General features: G+C 50.7%; 2 protein-coding genes across 7 annotated transcripts in view; one reads left to right on the top strand and one right to left on the bottom strand.

Annotated features, from left to right (window-relative positions):
* ERI3 (ERI1 exoribonuclease family member 3) overlaps positions 1 to 14094 on the top strand; it is a gene marked incomplete at both ends in the record, with an annotated part of 123041 nt that extends 108947 nt beyond the window's left edge. For all 6 annotated transcript variants that reach the window (XM_084242912.1, XM_084242911.1, XM_084242910.1 and 3 more), the window contains one exon: positions 14012 to 14094. In XM_084242912.1, coding sequence (XP_084099038.1) covers positions 14012 to 14094 — 83 coding nt within the window. The remainder of the gene's footprint in view (positions 1 to 14011) is intronic.
* Positions 14095 to 14981: 887 nt separating this feature from the next.
* On the bottom strand, positions 14982 to 23392 carry DMAP1 (DNA methyltransferase 1 associated protein 1; the record flags this gene model as incomplete). Its single annotated transcript, XM_084243448.1, has 10 exons — positions 14982 to 15055; positions 15279 to 15574; positions 15699 to 15771; positions 16053 to 16124; positions 16285 to 16470; positions 16732 to 16899; positions 17001 to 17159; positions 22234 to 22429; positions 22683 to 22774; positions 23288 to 23392. The coding sequence occupies 10 exons, from the start codon at positions 23390 to 23392 to the stop codon at positions 14996 to 14998; spliced, it is 1407 nt and encodes a 468-aa protein (XP_084099574.1). The 3' UTR covers positions 14982 to 14995.
* Between the last annotated feature and the right edge of the window lie 597 nt (positions 23393 to 23989).

Here is a 23989-nt window from a genome sequence, read left to right as displayed (position 1 = left end):
TTATGGCTCATCACACGTCCAGGCAGAGTGGTTTTGGGTAAGTTATGCACCAACTTAAGCCTCTGTTTCTTTCTCTTTAAAATGGGCTTGAATATGTTCCTTGCCTCTCAAGCTTACTAGGAGGATGGAAAAGATCATGCATTTGAAAGTACTGTACAGCCCCAAGGACACGTTGAGTGTCTACTTAAATCTCAGAGAAAGTTTTTTTTTTTTAAAGCAATTTTTTAAAAAGATTTATTTTTTCATGCATGCAAGAACCGGGGTGCAGGCCAGGTGTTCAGGAGGGTGAGAGAATTCACCAGAGACAGAACGGAGAACAGAACAGGCAGATTGACCAAAATACACTGCTGAGGGGAGCAGCAGGCGAGACAGGAGAGGTCTCGCTGGCCGGCTGCGATGGAACCCGTGCTGCAGAGGCTGTGGACATCCTCACAGCCCTGTGATCAACTGCCTGCACCACCAGGGGAGGCCTCTCTGAGAAAGTTTTGAGGGGAGTTAGTGGATGGGAGGTATTTGTGGAGATGGTAGGCCTTCACTTTTACTTGATCATTCACTCCAAAGATGTTTGCTAAGGTCTTCTGGGTGTTTAGTCCAGGCCTGGAGTTCCTCCATGGGTGGTAACGTGATCACTGTGATTGAAGGTAGGTCAGTGTCCCCAGCACTCGCCTTGGTCCCTGCAAAGCCCTAGCTTGCATGGGTACACCTAAGCCTCAGAGTGCTGAGAGGCCCACACATGCCTCTCCCAGGCCCCCAGACTAAATGCTCACCTGAGTTCCCCAGTCTGTGTAGTTGAAGGTTAATGATCTTAGCCGCCTCTTGGGATCCATAAACACAAGGTCAAGAAATCAGACAGTGCTCAAATCCACAGAGATGGCATGCATGTGTTTGTGTCAGGTATTCAGGATGACTCCACAGTAATCTCCTGAGACAAATGCTGTTCACTTAGGGAGAGCAGAGCATCCCCAGGGCCTCACTCTCTTCATGCTCCCTGCACTCTAGCACAAAGCCCTCCCTCATTTCCCGGGACCTGCCATGCCTTCTCTCACCTCAGGGGCCTTCCCATATGGCTTCATTTTCCTAGGGAGCCCCCATACCCACTCTTTGGCCTACTTAACTCCTGCTCATCCTTCAGAGCACAGCTCAGTTGGCTTCCTCAACTCACCTTCCCTGACTCCTAGACTTAGTCACGTCCCTCCCCTGGGCCCCGACATGGCACCCTGCACTGCTCCTATGTACATCCTGTCATGGTCCTAATTAAGAAATAAGTTGTTCAGTGCTTCTCTGCCCCACTAGAGTGTAAGTTCCCTGAGGGCAGGAACTTAGGTCTGTTTTGTTCAGCTTGTCTTCCCCAAAGCATAACATAGTGTCTGACTCATGTAGGCAGATAGTAAATAAAATGTGTTGTTTTGAATTGAGTTAAATTGAGTTGAGATGGCCCTGACCCACCCCTGGGTGCCAGGGCAGGGGGAGGTAGCTAGGGAAGTGCCTGGAGCTGAGGTGGTTCCCATTAGTCCTCATGATTAATTCACAGCCACACTGTGATGGAGTGGTCTTGTCCCCAGTCAGCGCCTCCGCTGGGGCCCACCTGTTAGCGACAAACAAACAAAGGGGATAAATAATGCATTGGGAGCTGAGCCAGGCAAGGCAGCGGCGGTATTGAAATTAATAGGGATTAGCTGAGCAGCTTGAGGATGAAATATTTACCAGGTGGGACTGGGCTTAGGGAGGGCAGCCTCCCTCTAGAGTCCCTCAGCTTAGCCAGTCCCTTCTCCAGGGCATCATTGGCTAGGACTGGGGGTGTCTCAATACCACGACTGCCCCAACTGCCTTGGTTTACAGGACAGGCTGGCCAGACTGCTGAGCGCTCAGGTACCAGCCAGTCTCCTGACCTGGCAAGTCTTAGCGAAAACAAGACACTAGGAAAGCATGGGGATAGGGAAGGGGCACTTTGGAAATTGGGGGCAAGAAGTAGGATGGATTTCCAGGACCTGGGCGTGTCTAGGCTTTGGTGGTAAAAGTCCAGGCTGGAGGTTTACCTGCGATCTTCGTGTCCTATCCCCCTTCCCTCTAACTTCCTCTGCCTCCTTTCTTCCACTTAATGCGTATTTACTGAGGACTTCTGTGTAGGTAACGTGAGTGTTTCAAAGGTTTGCGGTCTAGTGTGTGTGTGTGTGTGTGAGAGAGAGAGAGAGTGTGTGTGAGTGTGTGTGTGTGTCGGGGCGGGGGGGAGAGGTGACAGAGACAGTAACAATGGCGAACATTGGGTACCATAAGAATATAAAGAAGGGGTTCCTGACACAAACATGTGCTTAGGTAAGGCACCCCAGGAAACCGTAGCAAGTCTGGGAAGAAGGGGGACCTCCAGTGGAGAACTCAGGAGTTTTCCAGGCAAAAGGAAGAGCTTGTAAGAAGCACAGAGGTGAAAGTGTCCAGACTCCATGGTCCAGGAGTGAAGTGGGCAAGGAAGGAAATCTAGGCACATCCCCAGAACTTTATAGAGAAGTTTGGACACTACCCTGGGAGCAATGAGGGCCTGTTGGAGCTGGTGGTTACTTGTTTTAATTATCAACTCCAACTTTTTACTCCCAACTGATTTTACATTTGCAGCAACATTTCTATACATCTCTCACCCAGCTTCCCCTAATGTTAGCATCTTACATATGCACCGTACAGTTGTCAGCACTGGGAAACTGCCATTGGTACCATAAACCAAGCCTTTATTTGAATTTCATCAGCATTTCTACTCACGTCCCTTTTCAGTTCCTGGAGTCCTTAAAGGGAGTGGCAGCACCAGATTTGTGGCTCAGGTAAAGGATATTAGTGAGGCACTGTGTCCTCTTGATGACAAGGGATGGTGGTACCCTGGATCTGGGTGGTGGGCGTGGGAATATGGTGATGTAGGGAAGTAGGCGATGACTATAGTGACTATGGGGATAATGTTGCCCAGGGAGGGAGAAGAGAGTGAGGAGGGAAGAGGGTAGTGACAGCTCTGAGCATTACCATGACCTGGTGCAGCCAGAAAAGGTGTGGGGAGTGGGGTGAAGGAAGGCTGCAGGGAAAGAGGTGTCCCTGAAGCCAAAGGAAGAGCGTTTCAAGGAATGGGTTATGCCACTGGGTGGATCTGCACCAGAAAACTCCATTGGACATCTCCCCCATGGTCCCTGGTAGTGCAGGTGTCATATTGCAGGGTAGGAGATGGAAAAACGAGACCAGGAGTGTTAACTCTGAAGTTTGTTCAGGGAGAAGAGACTGGGTACTAGCCAAATGGAAAAGGAGTTAAAGGGAGTTTGATTTTAAAGGAGAGATTTAACACATTACATCCTTAGGTGAAGGAAACAGTGCAGAAGGAAAAAATGAAGTTACATGGGGGGAGGGGGAGATACTTACGATGTAAACCTGAAAAGACCATAGGGTTGAACTCCAGAACCCAAGTTTGGTGGAGGGATGGTGACATCAGGACGGCTCCCCTCTTGTAACAGGCTGAGAGGAGAGGTACAGAGACAGGAGAATGGTTTCTGGGTCTCCTGTGAAGTAGGAGACAAGATGGTATGGGTGAGGAGGTTGGGTGACGATGGTGTAGGGGATTTGAGATTTGTGGAAAGTAGAGGAAACTCGAAATTGTCATGAGGGGGAAAGGGAGAAAGGTAGTGCTGGGTAGATTTGTTCACCCAATTGAGATCTGGAGGACTATAATTTTAAAAGTGCCACGAATCTACATGGTTACAATATTCTCTATTCACATTCAACCTAGAGGCAGGCAGAAAGAAGGCAGAATTTAGGTTTTTCCAAGCAAGGGTGATGAAAGGAAAAAGAGCAAGAAAGTTGAGAATATGGACAATAATGGAGTGAAAGGAGAGTCCATGTAATCCAAGCTCACAGTGAGAAGTACCAGTTAGGTTGCTTTGCTAGGGCAGAAGCTGCTAGGTGCATACTCCCTATCGATTGTCCTTTCTCACTAAATAGGACCCTGTGCGATTAGGACTGCAGTGTCTAACTCAATTAAGGCTACTTTTTTCAAGTTTCTCATATGGCTAAATATGATTGCCTGAGTTCTGGGCAATGAGAGAAATGAAAAATGTTGTGTGGATCCTCCAGGAATAATAATTAAAGGAAAATGACTTCTATGGAAAATGCATTATTCTTGCTTTTTCCTTCTTCCTTTCCTAAAACATAGATGTGATGATAGGCGCTCCAGCAGCCATTTCGAACCATGAGATAACCTGGAAATTGAAAGCAGCATGCTGAGGAGGGCAGGGCAGAAAGAAGTCTCTAAAGACTTTGTGTTAACTTAGAGTGCAAACCACAATTAAAAATCAAACCCCAAAAAAACCCTTTCTTGGTAAAGCTGTATTTCTTCTCTGTTTTGTCCTGAGCTTGCACCTAAACTTGACGGTTAGCCTTTTTAGTGACATAGTCTGTGGCCTGACATACATTTGGAAACAATTTGATCAAATGTTTCAAGAGAACATAACAAGAATTACCAGCTTTCTATCCTGAACTAGCAGTGTCTTCATTGCCCTTTGCCCAACCTCCCCACTGAGCCAAGTTTACATGATAGGGACCGTTTGTTATGTCATTCCCTGTCCTGCCTTTCCATTCAGTGTCAACTTTAAGCTATAAAAAGGAGAAAACCCAACTTAAAATACCTTAAGTAATAAGGAGATTAATTCAGGGTTCCTGGAGTTGGTTAATTCAGCATCTCAACAATATCAGCAAGGGCCCAGGTGTCTTCCATTTTTCTCTTTTATTTTCAGCGTGTTCTTCTCAGGCTAACCCGCCCTCAAGATGGCCTCTAGAATCCCATCCATTATGTGCAGACATGAAAACATCCAGCAGAATGTAAAGCACTGTTTTTTTCCTCACATGCTTCTCTTCTTAAAGAGAACTTTTCCTTGAAGGTCTTTCAGCAAACTTGCCCTCATATCTCAGTATCCAGGAAATAAGGCCACCCTAATCCAATGACAGGCAAGGGGGATAGATAAGCTCCCTACAAGTGGTTCCAGCCACAGAGGATTCACTCTGGTGACATGAAGGAGGACAGGCTATGCCAGCTTGGATAAGCAAGTGCAAGTGGACTGGGAAGAAAGTGAAGACAGGAGCAGTGATATATATGAAGAGGGTCGAGGTTTGAATGGTTTCAAGGTCCCAGTGAGATGAAAGAAAACCTATATTATTGTCAGCAGCTAAGGCTATTTGAATTTAATATTTCAGAGAAAGAGTAGTGGAGGATGTTAAAAAGGTGGAGGGTATGACTGGAAATAAGATACAATAGAGGTGGTCATTAGTGCTGAGTCAAAGAATGAAGAAACTGGCAGTAAGTTTCTCAAAAAGACAGGATGCAGAGGCTGTGACAGCAGGTCTCAAGAAGGGGTGGCCATGGCCTGGGTTGATGGCACTGCCTTGAAAGGCACCAGATAGGCTGCAGGCACATGGATCTGGGCCATGACTCAGGTGCCCGGGGCAGCACAGGCAAGTAGCCTAACCTCTGTTAGGCTTCCCCAGTTTGAGAAGAATCTGTCCTGGTTGGTCAGGCCATCTGGGAGGTCCTTCATATTGGAGCCACTTAGTGATCCCTAAAGGCAGGGGGTCACTTACCTCTAGGGACAGGGTAAGGTGGAAGCTTGTTTGGGGCAGAGGTGTATAGCAGATACACTCAGCTCTTCTCAGTAGCCACCCCCTTCCCTCACCCCTCCCTGGCTCAGTCCCCTCCCCTGGGCCTGTCCTCTAGCCCTGCTTGCTGTGGCATTCCAGAGCCAGGAACAGGGTGAGGCTTCCTGGCCCCTCTACCTGGATAGGCCTGGCTGGGACGCGTGGGGGAGGGCGGGCACCCACTGTAATGGCCAGAGCAGCCGCCCTGTTACTACGGCGTATTTCACTTTTAATTCTGACATATAATGTAATGATCTTTTTTAAGGCCCGATGATATTATCTGCCTGACTAGATTATTGAGTCTTCATCATCTCCAGATAAATTTATGGCCAGGACGAGGCTCAGGATTTATCATCAGTCAATAGAGCTCGATACTCTAACAAGGCGTGTAATAAGATATACATATTTAATGATCCAAGGGGAGGAGCGCTAATGGGAGCCCAGAGTGAGTGGTCCACGGGCTGCCACAGCTGTTGGGGCGTGGATGTGGTCTTTGCCCCATGGCCCCCAACCCTGGCCTTTCTCAAGACTGCCTCAGTCTCCTCCTTGTCAAGACCCTGAGGGAGAGGCAGACAGGGAAGGGGAGAGGTGGCACTAAGGCCAGTGTCAGAACTGCAGCCTAGGTGTCTTCAGCCCAAAGGGTGCACACACCCCTCTGAGGAACTCCTTCCCTATTTGGGGGCCTTGGAGGGATAGGGGTGACCTCAGACCTGTACACCCAGGCCCCTGAGCATTAGGGTGGGCCCACAAGGGGAGGGAGTGCCGGAGCTGCGTGCCCAGGCCGCGCTGATGGTGACGGATGGTTTTTCATTACAGCCTCTCAGGTCCTGCCCGCGCCCTGTGTGGAAATTCTATTTATTCCCTAATTTGTAAAAATTCCCTCTTTATCTGATCCCAATCAGGGCGGGGTAATTGGCTCTCTGGGGCAGCGGCTGGGGTCCTTGATGAAGAGCTATGTGGATGTACCCAGCCCGGCCCCCGCCCGGCCCGCCACCAGGGCCCACAATTAATAATGATTTGCAAATGGCAGACAAGCAATAACACAGAAAGATGTGGCGTCCGCGCTGCCTCTTCATTTCCTCCCCTCGCAGATATAAATGGCCACAGAACAAAAACCCAGCACTATAAATTCTGGAATTTGTTATTCACCGGGATAAATGGGGCCTGGAGCCACCAGCCCCTCTCCTACCACCCTGCTTGTTGGCTTTCCCCGATCCAGGTCTGGCCCCAGGTGTGCTCCTCACCTGGCCCATCTCCCCTGCTCTTTGGCTCCACTTCAACTGTCACCACTCTTGCTGCCCCTTCCTTCTGTGGCCCAGAACTGGTAGTGGCCACCTACTCTGGGTCTGTGGTGTCCTCAACCTCCACCACCTCTCTGACCTCTCTGGCTGCCCGACCTAGCTGCTGTCCCCACTCGGCACTGGGGTTTGGATGGCCTTGACATGTCCTGCCAAGCCTGGAGTCTGGCTCAGGGTTGGTCTTGGGTGACTTCATTGGTATCTGGGACCCACCCAGACATTTGCCCTGCCACGTCTAAGCCGGGCTCCTGGTGGCCGCATGTGATGTGACACAAGGAGTTTGATGCTCTGCGTGCTGGTTAGGTTGTTGCAGGGTGTTGGCACAGGCATTCCCGGGCATCGTGCCCTTTCGGCCAGGCGCATCCTCCCCCGCCCCCCAAGTGGCTGTGAGCTGGCGGGTAATGGGCGTGTAATGGCCTCATTTCCATGCCCGGCCTCCAGGAGCGGCGGTAAGTGTTTGATTGCCTTAATTTCCAAACACATCATTATCCCAGCTTTACCAGCGCTTAATAAACACTTTATGAGGATTTTTTTAAAAACATCTTCGGTCCGCATACTTCTCTGAAGTGATAAACTCTAATTAAGTCTAATATTTAAAAATATGGTAATGGTGAGTTGTTTGAATAAGTGGACTGCATTTCTGTAATTTCATTATTACGTAAAACACGCTAATTATTTGGAGCGCGCTTATTACGGAGAGAGAAATCGCCTGCTAATCAAGATGAAATTGCCTTTTCCCCTTATTGTGGAACCACCGTCATCCTTCACCATCAGCCCTGTGGCACCTCCAGGCACCTCGGTGGAGTGGAGGGGGTGGAGGGGAGGGACTGAAAGAAGGGGTCACTTTGGAGTTGAAGCTATAAGGGCCCTGTCTTGGGGGCAGGGTACGGGAACTGTGGGAGTCTTGTCTGCAGGAGAGGGAGTCGGTGTCTCAGAAGGGTGTCAGGTGGCCAAGGTGGCCCTGTCTGAGGGGGCCCAGGGGATTTGTGGGCTGTCTAGACAAAGAACAGGAGTAAAACAATACTGTGATTGGATATGATTGAAACAATAATAATAACTAACCCAGACACTGTTTTAAGCTCTTCACAAATAAAAGTGCATTTCATTTTTAACAACCCTTTGAGGGAAGCAGTTATTATTATCCCCATTTTAGAGAAGAAAAAAACAAAGAGGTTCAATAAAACAGCAACTTGCTTAAGTTCACACAGTTATTCATTGGTAGAGTTTGGACTTGAACCCAGAATCTAGGGAAACGCGGGGCTCCTCTGCTGGTTCATTCCTAGCTGCACTGCCTTGGCCCCCTGACTTCCTCCTGAGCGCCACCTGCTGTTGTACCCTGAACTCTGCCAGTTATACCTTAAAGTACTGGCCCCCAGCACTTTCATTTGCCAAATTTAGCAAGTAAAAATAAAGGACACCAGTCAAATTCATAGTTCAAGTAAATAGCAAATAAGCTCTTGGCATAAGGATATCCTATGTGAGTCTGGGGTATATTTAACCTCGAGGTCCTACGTCAAGCCAGCCCAGGATTGATGCGCAGGCCCTTTGCTCTCAAGCCACCTCCTCTATAGACGGGAAAACGAGGTTCTAAGAATGTCACACACCCAGGGCTCTTGCTCTCTCATCCCTATCTGGTTCCTGCTCCTTGTGCTGTGCTGCCCACCCCATCTTTGCTAGTCCCTGATCTATGAGCTCTGTCCCCATTCCTCACCAGCTCCTGGAGAGCGATAATAAGGTGTGTAACTAAGCAATGCTTTTTCTGCAGGAGGCCTCAGGTTGTATCCGAATCTTCCCTCTAGGACACCCTGCCTCGTAGCCCCGTGAGGTCAGCAGCTTGTCACCCTGCTGCCCCTGATGTCCCCCCAGTTCAGTTTGCCTTTTTGATCATTTTCTTGTTCATTCTCTTTCCTGGCTCTGACAGACCCAGGTATGGGAATTGTGTATATGATAGAAATATCATTTCAAAAGGGTGGGGAAAGAGTGGAAACTTCAATCAATGGTGATAGGACAACTTGCTACCCACTAGGGAAAGAATAAAATTAGGTCTTATATACAAAAATAAATTCCAGGCAGATTTTAAAAAATTGAAAGTGTTAGAAGAAAATACGATAGTTTTCTAACAATGCTGGGATAGGAAAGACCTTCTTAAGCAAGACATAAAGCCTAGAAGCCATGAAGGAAATGCCTGATTTGCTTGATGTGCCCCATAGGAGCCACAGAGTAAGCTAGTTCATCGTGGCCCCAAACCTGCACCTTCTCTGGTTTGCCTTATCTCTGTGAGTACCACTAAGAGCCTAAACTCATTAAGGCTTCCTCATATTTCCTAAAAATCTCTTCCTCCATCCACTTCTCCATATGAACAATATATTTCCACCTTTGTCCTCACCTAGCACGGAACGATCATTCCTATCCTAATCCACCCAGTACTATCTGTTCATTGGTGCCTCTGCCTTCAGAGTTAGCCCTTCCAGTCCTCAATGAGAATTCTGAAGCTCAGATCTGGTGCTGTCATGCCCCTGCTTAAACATGTTAGTGTGTACTCATCATTCCCAGAATAAAGAAGTTGTGAGCTCCTGAGCTTAGCATTTGCGGATCTTCAGGACTTCCCATGGTCGGTCACTGCTGCCCTCAGAGCTTCCTCTCTTGCGACCCCTCAATCTGTTATTCTTCACCCCTACCACCTGCTTCACTTAATTGTCTTCCTTTTTTTTTTTTTTTTTTCATTTTTTTGGATGCTCCAGAAATGTGCCTGTGCTGTTTACTACGCTAAGAATATTTCCCCACCTTAACACTACCTTTCTGACTATCCTGCTCTCACATGCTCTTAACTTTTCCCAGGAGTCGTTTCCTGGCCCAGACACTAGATGAGATGCCTTTTCTGTGCCCTGCTTTTCTCAGGGCCCTGCTCACACTATACCACTTACAGGCCTGGCTCTGAGCTCCTTGAGGACAGGGAACTAAAGTCTGTGGCCCAGCCCTCTGGCCCAGCATGGCTCGTGTGCACTTAGCACACAGGTATGGGTGTGCTTTCAGTGCATGGATGAATGGCTTTCCAGAAGTATCCTAAGTGTCTTCCCTCCTGAGGATGCCCATGGCCTGGGCCTTGCTTCTTGTCCTCTACTGGAATTCCCAGACAAGTGAGCTGACTGGAGCATGTCAGCCTCAAGTGGTCTCACTGTGTCCTAAGCAATCTGAGTTCCCCCTTCCACTAGCAACAACTTTGCCAAGCAGATACTTGACTACCTTTGGGTCCAGCCAATAAGCTTATCCTTCCTTATTGGGTGCCTACTCCCTTATCTGAGGGATTTGGGCAACCACACCCCTCCCATTAATGTCTTGGCAGTATAAAAATATTTCCAACATTAAGACTATTAATGTCCCAAAGCAAAAGGCAGCCATCAAGTTGATGACCCTGCAGGAACATAAAAACAGGTTAGCCTTCTAGAATTTGGAAGTGAGGAAGACCTACTCTTGGTGGCCTCCATTATGGGCACAATTCTATGTGCACACACCCCCCACCTCACCCCACCCCCACCCCATAACAGCCTCAGGCTGGCCTCAATTAGTTCAACAGCCCCAGAGGGTGGGGCTGCTGACCCAGGTTGCCTCGGGCTTCAAGCAGAAGACTCTGAGAGGCCATGCTGTCACCAGGCTCATCCTGCTGCTGGCTCTTTCTAATCTTAGGCCTCTTAAAAGCCCCAAATCTGTTTCTGTGCTTCTGCCCAACTTCTTCATTTTCTAACTGTGCCATTGACTTTTTAGACCAGCAGTTATCCTCATCTCTTATGAAGGCTTCAAGGGCTAGAGAAAGTCTGGGTTAGATACCGCTGTCCCCATACCATTGACCTGCTAGGTCTTCCCCAAACTGGGTCTCTGTTTGTTGTAGTGAACCATTACAACAGATTAGACACCAGAATCCGCAGTAAATAGGGTCAGTAGTCAGTGACTGACTACTGGCTTCATCAGCTGCGCTGGCCCCTCTTCACTTGTGGCATGGACTACACAGTATATACTTTCTCACCACTGGGCCAACCAATCTTTGAACCAATGTGCAGAGACATGTGGGTGCATCACCTTACGCAGTTGGCACCGTCACACTGAGGTGGTACCCGTTATCACCCCTGGTGAGGAACCCATGTTCAGAGAAACGAAGCCCTTGCTACAGGTCACACGGTCAGTGGGTGAAGTTTAGACTAGAAACAGGTCGCACTCCAAAGTCTACTTTGCTGTTTTCAGAAAACAGTGCATGTGTCCTTGAGAGTGCAGTTTGGGGGCTGGGCATAGAGAGTGGCAGAGGTGAGGTCAGAGACCTCTCTTTGTACGGGGCCTTTCGCCATATGAAGACAGGGCAGCGGGAGCCAGTGAAGGGATTTAAAGCAGAAAGGACATGATCAGGTGTGTGTAAGAAAGATCCCTTTGGGTACAAAATGGATTAGAAGGAAAAGAAAGTGTGGGTCATGCAAGCGATGATGGGAGTCTGGAGTAGTGGGCGACTGGAATGAAGGGAAGTGAATGATGAGACAGGATAGGAAGATAAACTCTGCAGTTTGTGTTTGATTAATTTGGAGTGTAAGGTAGAGGACAAAGTGTAAAGTCTGACTCAGGTTTCTTGTTTGGGCATTTTGGGGTGCCATTCACTGGGATGAACACGGGAGTGAAGAAGCTTGTGGGAGAAAATTGGTGTTCTTGGAAGTTTTAAGTTAATGCATACTTGCACATGCGTATGTGCACACACACACGCACACACACACAGAGAAAAAGATGTTTCAGGGGCTTTTGGATATGTGGTCTGGAGCTGGGGAGACAGGTCCAGGCTGAAGAGGGTGATCTCTAGAGGTAGCTGGAGCTCAGGGTGTGGATGAAGCCATCCAGTGTGTAGGACGGGGCACATGGACCTTCTCCCAACTCAGAGCCAGGCAAGGTGGCAGGTCAATGCTTGCCCACTGATGGCTAGGGGTGGGGTGGGCTGGGGGCAGGGGCACTGGGCACATTCACTTGGGCCAGGGGAGGCAGATTGAGCGATTTGTCCAGCAATGAGGGAGGAGCCCGATGAAGTCAATAGAAAACTAATTTTCTTTTCTGCTGGAAGAAATGAGGTGTGTGGCCGCTGGGTAATTGCAGATAACGAGGGGACTTATTCTTAATATGCACAGCAGCCATGGTCCCCAGAGTACAGGAGACAGGAAGGATTGGAGGTACCCTGACAAGGCCAGACTTACTTGGAAAGAAAATTACCCTATTGTAGTGTCTTGGAAAGCACATCACAGCTCCTGGGCCCTTTCATAAACCCTCCCTCCTCTCAGAGTCCTTCCTGTCCCATCTGCATCCCAACCCTCCTGCCCAGCTCTTCCTGCCCCATCCCCTTCCTGTCAACTGCCTAGCTCCTCCTGCCACAGCCCCCTCCACCTCTGCCCCCACAGCACAGGCACACACTAAGGGAGACAAATGACAGGGCCTCAGCTGAGCGGGGCGCGTGTCCGGCCCATAAAGCACGGGGATGGGTCACGTCTGGAGTTGCCATGGTCGCCACTACCCACCCATCCGTCTTCCCACTGTTCTGCCTCAGACCAGCCCTCGTGGCTTCCTGAGTCTCTGGAGGAACAAGGTGTCCCTGGGTCTGGGTCCTGGCTCACCTCTGCATGCCCACATCCACTGTGGTTATATTCATGTTTGGTCCCTGGTGACTTGTCTGCCCTAAGCAGCGTCTGCAGAGCTGGTGTCTGGCTGCTACTAGCCCTGGGCTAACCAGAAACTCCTCTGGCTCCATAGCCCTTTCTAGCTCTGGTGGATCCCCATTTCTGGTCACAGGTTCTGGCAAGGGTTGGGTTGGAGGGCTGTTGCAAGGGTTGTTCCTTGACGGGTTCAGAGGCCTTCTGGCCCCAAAGTGACCTTACCCCCCTGCCCCCCACACACACCCTGATTATGTTGTCAGTGCACGATACTGCAGTTGCACAGCACTGAACCCATGAGGACTGGTGCAAATGAGGCTGTGGTTACAGGCCAGAAGCATCTATGGGAGGTGGAGAGGGGTGGGGAGAGAGGCAAGTGAAGGGATGGGAGCTAGTGTCTGTTCTCAGCAGAACAGAAAAACGCAGGCACCTGGGCATTTCCGACCTGGACTTCTTACAGTGGGAAAAGCTCGGCCGCTGCACCTCCTGCTGGTGGTGGTGGAACAAGGCCTGGCCAGCATACTTGGTACTGAGGCCTGAGTGTCTGCTCCTGTGGTGCCAGGGGTCTAGGACAGTTCTGAGCATGGTTTCTCACAGGGATCAATACTGGGATACCAGACAGGATCTGGCAGGCACAGATATTTAATGAGCTTGGAGCCTGCTGGAGTAGGAGAGGCAGTACTCGGGCTGAGGTACACAGGCATGTCCGGTAGGAGGCTACTGGGCATGTCATTAGGGCAGCGCAAGCCTGGACCACTTCCATTGGTGTGGGCTGTAGAGGCACAGGCAGACTGCTTCCAGAAAACACAAGCCTGGGCCCCAGGGCAGGTGTTTCCCAAGGGCCCTGGCCCAGAAGTGCCAAGGCTTGTGCCCGGTGACCAATGATTATGGCCTAGGCCACAGCCACACACATGCAAGTGCCGGCAAAGTCACCCTGGCCGTGGGTGTGATGAATGGCAGCACAGTAATGAAATGGAGACATCAAGGCGGGTGGCGGGAAGACGGAGTGTGGCGGACAGGCCGTCCCCACGCGGCGGCAACAAGAAGGATCGCCCAGCGGCCAGGGGCCGTCAAGGGAGAAATTACACATTTACTCTGCCTTTTTCTTACTGCGACGGCGCCCATACATCACCACTGGGGCTGGGGCGGGACACACCGGCCAATTTCCAGCATGAATTATGGGACTGAGAAGCAGAGACCAGGCTTCCTGCCGGCCCAGCATCACCTAACCCAACCTAAAGCTGGAGCTGCCGCCACCAGGGGATGGGTTCCCTTGTCCAGAGCTTGTGCCTCCTCAATCTGGCCCCGCTTCACCTGCCACCTGTGTAAGAGCGTGTACAGCACAGAAGGGAAGCGGCTGGGACCCGCCTAAATGTCTTCTCTTCCTCTTTTTAGATGACTGCAAGAACATTGCCAACATCATGAAGACCCTCGCGTATCGAGGCTTCATCTTCAAGCAGACATCAAAACCCTTCTGACTGGTCGAGGACAGGATGGGGCAGAACAGGGTAGCTACGTGGTCCAGCCCGGGACCCTCCTCTCCCTCGTCAGAGGGGAAAAGGGAGAGTGGCACAGCTCTACGTCCAGAATGTCCCCCAGCCTAGGCTTGTGCCCTGGGTGAGGGCTCGGCCACTTGGCCCCTCTGGAGCAGACACTTTGTGCCCCCACCCACCCCTCGACTTCAGTATCAGCCCCTCCCACTGTGGGCCTGGGCTCAGGGGGCTCAGGCATCACCGCCTCCTCCCTGGTACACAGGCTTCTGCCGGGGCCACCGAGCCCCCCTGTGCCCCTCCCATCCGTAGTGCATGGTGTGTGGTGCCCCCAGGGCTCCAGGACAGATCAGGCCCCACCTCACGTCTGCCCCCATCCCCACTGTGAACGTGCCACTGAATAAAGACGGGGAAATGAGGCCCTGGGTGTGTGTGGACCAGCCGGGCGCTGTGCCTGACACTGTCAGAACTTGGGGGCTAGAGCATGCTCCAGGCTGCTCTCTACATGAGGCCACTAGTGTGGCTGGCGGTCACTGGAGCACCTGAGAGGCTCGCTGTGTATGCCCAGGGCCCCAGCAACTGTCTGAGCACGATGCTATGTTCAAAGCTGCTGGTTTCTGAGGCCACTGCTGTGTGAAAACACTGAATGTAGAGCCACGGGGGTTCCCAGGTACAGGTGTTTGGGCTAAACTGGCAAAGGTTAGTTGTTGGAGGGCCAGTAAGGGCCTCAATGCAGGCAGGCCCCGATGCCGGCCCCAGGGAGCAGGTATGGAGACCCCCTCCTGGCCACTCTCCCAGCCAGGTGCATCAGAGAAGGAAAAGATAGCAGCCCGATCCAACTCAGCAGCTCTATTTACACAGCAGCATCACCCATACCCCACGCGGCTTCTCATGGCTTCTTGGCTTTCTTCACAGAAGAGGAACTGGAGGCCGATTCCCGTCGCTTTCTCTGAGGAGAGACAGAAGGTGTTGAGGTCAGTGGCCCCCGAGGCCTGACTCAGGCTTGGTGTGTTTCACATTCTTAGGGAAAGTGATGCCCACTGGCCACCCACTCCTACCCTCAGTCACAGAGCCCTCGTGACATTTCCTGCCGCAAGCACTAGGGGGCGCGGGCCCACACGCCTTCACATGCAGGGTCAGCCCTTGCTCTCCCAGCCTGCCCAGGCTCTTACCGAATTGGGTGTGAGCGGTGCGCCCACCACATCAATGATGGTGTCCTTGGTGGGGTCAGGGCCAAGACCCGGTTCAGGTATCACTGGCTCAGCAGAGGCCGGGGCCAGGCCCGATGCTGGTGTGGCAGGGCCGCCCAGCACCCCGGCCCGGGCCAGTGCTTCGTGACGGTGCCGCAACATCTGCAGCTCATACTCGCAATTAGCACAGGCCTGCTTGAGCTCGTAGAGCAGCACCAGGTCACTCCGAAGCTCATTGAACATGTGCACCAGCTCCTCCGTGGGTGTTGGGCTCAGCTCTGCAGGTGGGTAGGTGGGAGGCACAGGGGCAGAACTAGGTGTGGTGGAAGGCCAGTGACAGAAAGTGCCCTCGCCCTGCCCAGCCTTTATCCATGGCCTCGAGGGGGTACATCCCATACTCACCCACACCAAGCTCCAGCAGCATCTGTTCCAGGGCCTTGATCTTCTTCTGTCCCACAGAGCTTGGCAGCTTCATCTGTAATGACCCAGGCAATTAAGCCCTCTCCCAACAAGGCAACTAAAGGCCATGGGGAAGTGGAAGTTAGCCCCTAGAGGCAGCTCTGGGCCAGAAAAGGCAGCAGCCAGTAACACAATGAATTTTGTGGCCTCAGCCTGGCCACATCTCCCTTAGATCCAAGGGAGGCCACCTCCGGCCATAGCACATGGCACAGCCTTGTCACTGCTACAGCCCCAGTCTGCAGCATTCAGGCCACAGAGCCTAGGGCCCAAATGCACTGAAGAAGGTGACTCACATACCCGTTGGCTCCGCAGCGTGACACCTGCAGACTTGAAATCTGGAAACTTGATGCCTGCAGTCTCAGGAACAGCCTGGAAAGGAAGAGTTGCTGAGACCAAAGTGTCATAGGGAAAAGGCCCAGTGTTAATGTCAGTCCCCTGCCAGCTCTGTTTGCTCTCAAAACCCTCTACTAGGGATCCCCTTTGCCAGACAGCCCTTCCACCCTCAGCTGGGCTGACTTAGCCGCCACACCGGCTTCTCAGCCTCCTTTTTCTGGGGTAGCTTCTTCTTGGGGGCCTTGCGTTCTGTGCGCCTCTGCTCTGCAGTGGTGTCTGCAGCTGTTATCAGCTTCTGTAGGTCCTGGCTGCGCTTCTCCCGTTCCTTCTTTCGGGCCTCGATCTTTCGCAGCTCCTGCAGCAGATACTCCTCCTCCGCTACCTGGGGAATCAACAGACTGAGAACTGTGTGAGGGCACATGGGGGAGCAAGGTGTTGAGCTGTCTGTGAGGCAAACAAGGAGGATTCTGAGGGAGATTATGGGCTAAAGTGGATAGGGAGGGTAGCCAGTGAAAGATAGGAAGGACTGGGAGGGGTTGTGGGTACCAGTAGGATGATACAGAGGTGAGTCACATGAGGAAATGAAGACAATGGGCAGGGCGTCTCAGGGCACAGAGGAAAGTCTGTGGGGCTCAGGGCTGACCTGCTCTGGGGTACGGTTATAAAGACGCTCCAGCTGTTCCTTCCGCCGTCGCTCATGGCCTGCATCAAACACTGGTATCTTGAGGTCCGTGCCTGGCACAGCCCGCACATTGGCAAGCTTGGCACAGATATGGTAGTACCGCTCCTTTAAGTCCTCCACAGAACGCCTCTGGGGACAGACAAAAGCAGATGGAAGGTGTGGAATGAAAGCAGTGGGCCTGCCAGGCCTGGGGGGTTGAACCCACATGCAAATGCAGGACATCAGCTTACCTTAAACTGGTGGTGGTCATACCGGTCATGAATAACTACAAAACGTAGGTCAAAGCGGCGGCTGAGGTCAAAGAGGTGGTCAGTTTCTGCCTTAGTCCAAGCATCATCATGAAGATAGAGCTGGTATTCCTGCTCTGAATACACGGGCACCTGCACAGTCTACTGGCACAGAGGGACAGAGAGGGCATGCCCTTGTCATGCCCAGTGGGCTCAAGCCCTTCTGTGTCCATAGCCCCTCCTGTTTATTGCCAATCCCTGGGCTGGACAGAATCTGTCTGCTGGGTCAGAGGCCCTGGAGACTCAAAGAATGCAGCCTGCCTCTGGATTTGCTCCAGAACCATCTTCACCATGCTTTCAGCTCCAGAACCTCAGTAATAGGACACCTGCTTCTGCCCCTATGGTGAAGGTAAGGGGCCCATAGATAAGTGCTTCCCTGCAGTTCGAGATCAACCTGGAGTAGCACAGATGGCTTAACACCTGAAAAAAGGCCCAGGATCTTCAAGTCCATAGAACATTTGTCTGCAGCACTCCTGCCACCCAGTGGTGACAGTGAGACTTACAGCCCTCTGGAGGTGAATGGTCACACATCTCTACAAAAAAGAGGCTTGATTTCTAGTCTCAATATACCTGCCCATGCCCCTGAGTCCCTCCTCCCAGGCCCCATCCCCAAGCCTCCCTCAGGGACAAACACTGCCATCACCAGCTGGGTCAGTCAGAGACCCCTGGAATGAGTATGCTAGGCTGGACCAAGGAAGTATCCCTTCACCAAAGACCACACTGGCTCCAACCTGCTCTCAAGATCCTTATTTCCAGTTGCCTGTTAAGACGTCTCCTCCTGGAGGTTCCACATATACCTCAAATTTAATGTGTATGATACTGAAATCATCACTCTCCCTCCAACTTGTATCTCCACAGTCCAAACCTCAGTCAATATCACCATCACCCAACCCAGCTGCCCAAGCCAAAGACTTTAACGCTAGCTTTTACTCTTGACTCGTACACTGCCACATCCCAGTCCAGACCATCCTGCCACTGCCTGGATCAGAGAAATGGCCCCCCAGGGGTCTCTTTGCCTCCACTCAATCCTCCAGGCAATTCTCCATCTGCAGCCTTGATCTCTGTGAACAGTGACACTTAAAGGACAGCCCAGATAACAGTGCTGTTTGCAAACCATTGTCACTGGTCTGTGGTAAGTATGGAAGTTGAGAGTTGGCATTTAAAAACCTTTAAAACAATTTTATAATGATAAACTGCTGAAATACGGAAAAACATGAATTTGTAGTTTTCTTGTCATTTTTCTATCTGTATCAGTCTGATAGATTAGAAATTAAAAAAGAAAAACATCCTTCACCAGAGATAATTTTAAAAGCACAGTTCTGGAATATATATTTAATCATGTTGCCCAGTCATCCCTTACTAAACCCCTCAAAGTCCCTTGTGGCTTAGGGGTTAAGTCTTAGCACTATCATCACTACAGCCTGAGTTCGATCCCCAGCCAGGGAGCTGACCCACAAACAGCACAGCAGACCTCTCCTGACTTACCTGTTGCTCCCCTTAGCATAGCAGTGTGTTTCAATAAAATCTATCTGTTCTGTTCCCCATTTTGTCTCTGGTGAATCCTCTCAACCACCTCACCTCTGGCCTATATCCCAGCTCTTCTATGACTAAATCTTTAGGGTGTTCTAAACCCCCGGTGGTGCAAAGGGTTAAGTCTCAGCACTATGAAGCTATCTGCAGCCACTGCAGCACGAGTTCCATCCCCAGCCAGGGAGCTACCCACATGGCACAGCAGACCTCTCCTGTCTCGCCCACTGCTCCCCTCAGCAGTATATTTCAGTAGATCTGCCTGTTTTGCTCCCCACTCTGTCGCTGGTGAATCCTCTAACCCCTGTACATCTGGCCTGTATCCCAGTTCTTCTATGTAAAAATAAATAAAATCTTTTAAAAAAAATTAAAAATAAATCTTAAAATAAAAAAATAAACCCTGCAAAGGCTCCCTACTAGCCTAAGGTAAAAGTACCTTCTAGATATTTCACATACTCTCCAGAGCAAGTACTGTCAGTTCATTTCCTTCTTCAGGGTTAAGCACAGGGTCAGGGGCACACTATAGGTATCAATGAGTATTTACTGACTCAATCAGTGACCACATGGGTGAATGACCTGTCCTCTCTCTGCAGTCATTGTCCCCCACAGACTGCAACTTATAGCCAAATGACCAGCAGTTCCTGGAACACGCCAGGCTCTCATCAGCCTTGAGTTCTTGCCTGAAATACCTTCCTATATCCTCATCCCTTACACTTCGAGGACATTTCATCCTTTTGACTATTCAGAAATCGTCACCTCTGAGAAGTCTCCCTGGTTTCCCAGCTTTGTTAATTAAGTATCCCTCCTGGCAATTCAATGCCAATTAAAAAAAAATAATAATAATACTTGGGCCTCCCTGGTGGCGTAGCGATTGAGCACTGGGTTGCGAAGCTGCCCGCAGCCTCTGCAGCGCCGGTTCGATCCCCGGCCACCGGGTGAGTGTCCCACATGGCGCGCAGACCTCTCCGGCCGCCCGCTGCTCCCCTCAGCAGTGTACTTCGTCACTCTGCCTGCTCTGCTCTCCCCTCTGGCTCTGGTGAATTCTCTCACCCTCCTGCACTTCTGACTGTACCCAGTGCTTGTATAAATAAATAAATAAATAAATCTTTAAAAAAAAAAAATACTCGAGAACTGTGTACCAGTCCTGCTCTCAAGGAACTTACAGTCAAATGAGGCCGGCGGTCTTTTATTGATTCATTCAAAAAGTATTTATCATGGCCCATTAGGCACAGTGCCAAATTAGACAGGTGGGGCCCTACCTTCTCAAGCGCAATCCAGCTGAAAGAGGAACAGTCTAGTACACTGTATGCGTCTGATGACAAAGGTAACAGTGACACCAGGTCCAGGCTGGGAGCAAGGGCTGGTCAGGGAAGAGGTAAAGGCGGCCCAGCTCAGTGCTGAGAGAACATTCTACCCAGAGGAGACAACACACAGTGACTAGAGAGAGCCCGGCACGTGCAGCTTGGAGCGGTTAGGGACATGGAAACAAGGACAAGGCAGGGAGAGGCACCAAAGAGGCCAGCATGTCAGGAGAGGTGGCTGCTGCACAGCCTGTGTGCCCTGCTAAGGAGTCTAGAATTCATCCTCAGGGGGATGGAAGCCAACATGGTTGTAAAGAAAATAGAGAAGGGTCATGTTTCTCTTTCACAAAGACCACCCTGGCAGCAGGGAGGGCAGAAGTGGCGAGACAGGGCCCTGGAGACCAGCTGGCAGGTTTCAGAATCCAGGTGAGAAGTGAAGACGCCTGAATTAAAGCCATACCAGTAGAAAGTGGGGGAAAAGGCAGGACTGAAAGGCTTTAGATTAAAAACCGTAAGATTCGGCAAGGTGGGGGGGAGGCAGGTACTATCACAGGTGACTAGTGTTTCTGGTTTGGGTGTGACAGTCACTGAGTGAGGACAGGACTACAGTACAAGCAGTACTGAAGGGAAGGTCATTAACACACTTCACTCCAACTTCATTCTCCACCTGCAGTCAATCTGTGTAAACTAGGATCTGATCCTGAGTGGCTACCAGAGACATAAAGGCAAAACTCAAAACTCCTCGGCCTGGTTTTGCCACAGCATCCCACACGTGACTGGCATTTTCATTTTAATCCTTTGCTCACACAGTCCCATCTGCCTGAAGGTCCTTTCCTATTATCACCTGATGACATCCTTCTAGACCCATGCTCTAACTTCTCCAGGAAGCTTCTATGACTTTCAAGTCCTTCCAGTATGCCATGTATACCAACAAACTAACTGTCTGTGCCTCCCTCACCCAATATGAAGAATTTCATATTTGTGTCCTCAGTGCCGAGAGCTTGAATTGGCAGTGAATAGTGTTTACTAAATGCAAAATGGGTATTCTTTTTGTCTTTACCTCAAACTGTCTTATCCAACCTTCCCTCCCATCACCTCAGACACCTCCTTGCCTCTTGGTTATCCCTTCTCAATCTTCCATCTCCAGCCTCTCCCTCCACTAGACCTGAGGGTGAGGATAGTGAGATAGAGGAAAACCAGGTGTGCAAAATGATGGGTCACTCCTGGGTCAGAGAAGTCTGTGAGCCATCAGGGGGAGATGTGCAGGTACAGTTAGACATACGGAACTGAGGGGAAGCTGGAACTTAAAAGTCCTGGGTTCAAGTACCTAGCACTTTCAGGCTTAAAGTGCAGGCTGCTTCAGGCTGCAAAACCGTAAGGCCGTATTGTATAGTGGCTTAAAAAGAGCGTAGGAAATCCTCACCCAGCCTAGCTCTGCCTCTCACTGACCAGGTAAGTCTAGGAAAGGCTTTGCTCTCTATGTGAGCCTCAATAATCTAGAATAGAAGTAACTCAGCGTGGACCAGGGTCCTGGCATAGGGAATGAAGAACAGAGGCAGATGTAGTTTGTTATGGAAACACAATCAGCAATGTTATATATATCACTGAAGTCTAGTTCAAATGATACCTTCTCAGAGAGGCCCTAACTCACCACCTTATCTAAAGTTGCCTCCCTATAACTGCAAGTTCACGCTACCTCATTTCATATCCCATTTATGTCCTGGTTTCATTTTAGTGATGGCTTTTATCTGCAAGAACCAAATTTATTTTATTTGCTTAAAGTTTTATTATCTATCTTCCCTCTAACTTCTTTGGCCGACTGTTGAATGAAATAACATGAAAGCTAACAGAGAAGGCTAAGTCATGGATGATTCCCAAGTTTCTGGTCTGGGTATCTAATATGGGGAGGAGGCTTGGGGGCTGGCAAACAGAGAGCAGATTATAAGTTCTGCTCAGAGTACTACTTGATCTAAAATACCTGTGAGGCCTTCAGGGAGAGACATTTAAGTAATCAACTGGGTATGTGGGCACTGATGCTCCAGACTGGAGATAAGTCACTGGCCTACCAAGGGTAGATGAGACCACTAGAGAGAAAGTACACAGGGAGAAAATCATCCAGAACACAGTTCTAAGAAACGGTAACAACTGAAGGGCCAGAAAAAGCCACCAAGCCCCAAAATAGGTCCAGGAAAAGACAGGGTCTCATGGGCAGGAAAGACAGAGTCCCATACTCCAGATATTTGCCATAAGGCCTGAATCAGTAACCATGGTTGACACATGCCTGAATGTGCCTCTGGCACCAACCCTAGGAGATGAGTTCACAGAAATGGTTTAGAGTGGTGGCTCACCTTATTGAACCTGGCGAAGGGATAGTCCTTGCCTTCCTCAGCTGCCCGTCGCCAGTGGAAGAACATAGCTCCATCCTTGCGGGCCGGGTTGGTAAAGGGCATCCACTTCCAGGGCCGCACCTTCTTGGAGCCCAACTTGGCCTTCACTGTACGGTAGCCTTGCCCAGTGTCACTGGGTAGCAGTGGGGGTGCATCCCTGGCAGTGGAGTTTAGGGAGGTTAGAGTGTAGAGTCTTTGGCCCAGGGACCTGATCTATCCTCGTGCAAGGGAGTCACATCCTGGAGCAGGAGATCTGAATTCTTCCTGCATCCTTCCTACTAAGCAAGGAGGAGTCCTGGCTGGCTGCTGAGGGGAGGTGGGGGCAAGGGGGGTTGGCAGAGAAAGCTGAGTTAGGAACATGCAGATGATGATGATGAGGGGCCTAGGAGTATTCGGGTTCTAATACTTGCTTCTTGTCAGAGTAGAGCAGTGCATAGACCTCCCGGTGCATGCCCTCTGGTCTTTTGAAGGTCAGTGTCTCAGACGACTTCTTGGACTTTTTCTGAAGAGGGAAACCACAAGATAGGTACCACAGCCTCAATTCCCTTCCCTGAAAATCCATTAGCCCAGCAAACCCCTAAACAAACCAGCATCTACAGGTAAAGATGACACACATATATACTGACACGTCGTGACATGACACACAGAAGGCACAGAAACCCATTCAGGGACACCCCCAGTCTGAATAGGCCATTCACTTCCAACCCTCACCTCGTCTTGACAGAGCCCTGGCTTTAGAGTAGAAGATACTTTTCGATCATCTCTCAGAATGTCAACCTTCTTGGTGCCCCTCCCCAATATCCTCAAAGTGTCACATCTCTTGGTCCTCTCATAGAAGTGTCACACCATTTCCCCCGGGTGTCCCACCTCCTGAGGGGAACACATCCTCTGTGCCGTTATGTCACGCCTATCACCGCCCATGTCTCTAGAAGGCTCCCCTCATCTCCCCAATCTCTTCCCTGTGACCCCTCCCGCCACCTCACTCAGCTACCCAACGCTCAGTCGTCCCTGCTACCTTGTCCGGGTTGATAATGTCCTTCTTGCTGATGGTCCCGGACGCTGCATCTCCCTCTGGACCCCCGAGTTCTAGAATATCTCGCACATCGGCGCCCGTAGCCATTGCGCTAAAAGAAGCAGGAGCCCCCAGAGGTCAAGGGTCAGAGCCTGAAGAGAGACCAGCCTCAGCTCAGGGGGCGGAGCCGCTCCAGCCCCAAGAGGGGGCGTGGGGAAGGAGCGCGCGGCGAGGAGAGTGGCCCAGGTCAGGCCCCGGTTCCGCCAGGATCCTGCCGCTTGGGTTTCTCAAACGGCCCTATCTGCCCCCTCAGCCCCGGTGCTGCCGCGCCTGGCTTCCCCGCTGCGGCAGCCGCCGTAGCGCCCCTATCCCCGAAAAGCCGCGAACAGAAACTTCCGGTCGTGCGCAGTAGAAACACTGCCGCAAGGAACACTTCCGGCCTGTGTTTCGCGGAAATGGAGCCGGCTGGTAACCGAGTAGGGAGCCGCCTGGACGCGCTGCTTGTCGTGGTCCTGGGTTCCCACGAGCCCGCGCGTGTTGGTGCTTTACTGTTTTCTAGCATTTCCTTCTTATTTTCTCAGTTGCATTTCGAGCATCGAAAAGTGACCGCAGTTTTTCTGAACCCACATTTTTATTTCTAAAGTAGAAATTGTAATAGTACCTGATTGAATTAAATACCAATCATCCATGTAAAACTTGAACACA

Source organism: Talpa europaea (assembly GCF_964194135.1).
Source record: "Talpa europaea genome assembly, chromosome: 9".
Classification (NCBI taxonomy): domain Eukaryota; kingdom Metazoa; phylum Chordata; class Mammalia; order Eulipotyphla; family Talpidae; genus Talpa; species Talpa europaea.
The sequence above is the reverse complement of the archived record's forward strand: the minus strand, read 5'-3'. Positions and strand labels throughout refer to the sequence as shown.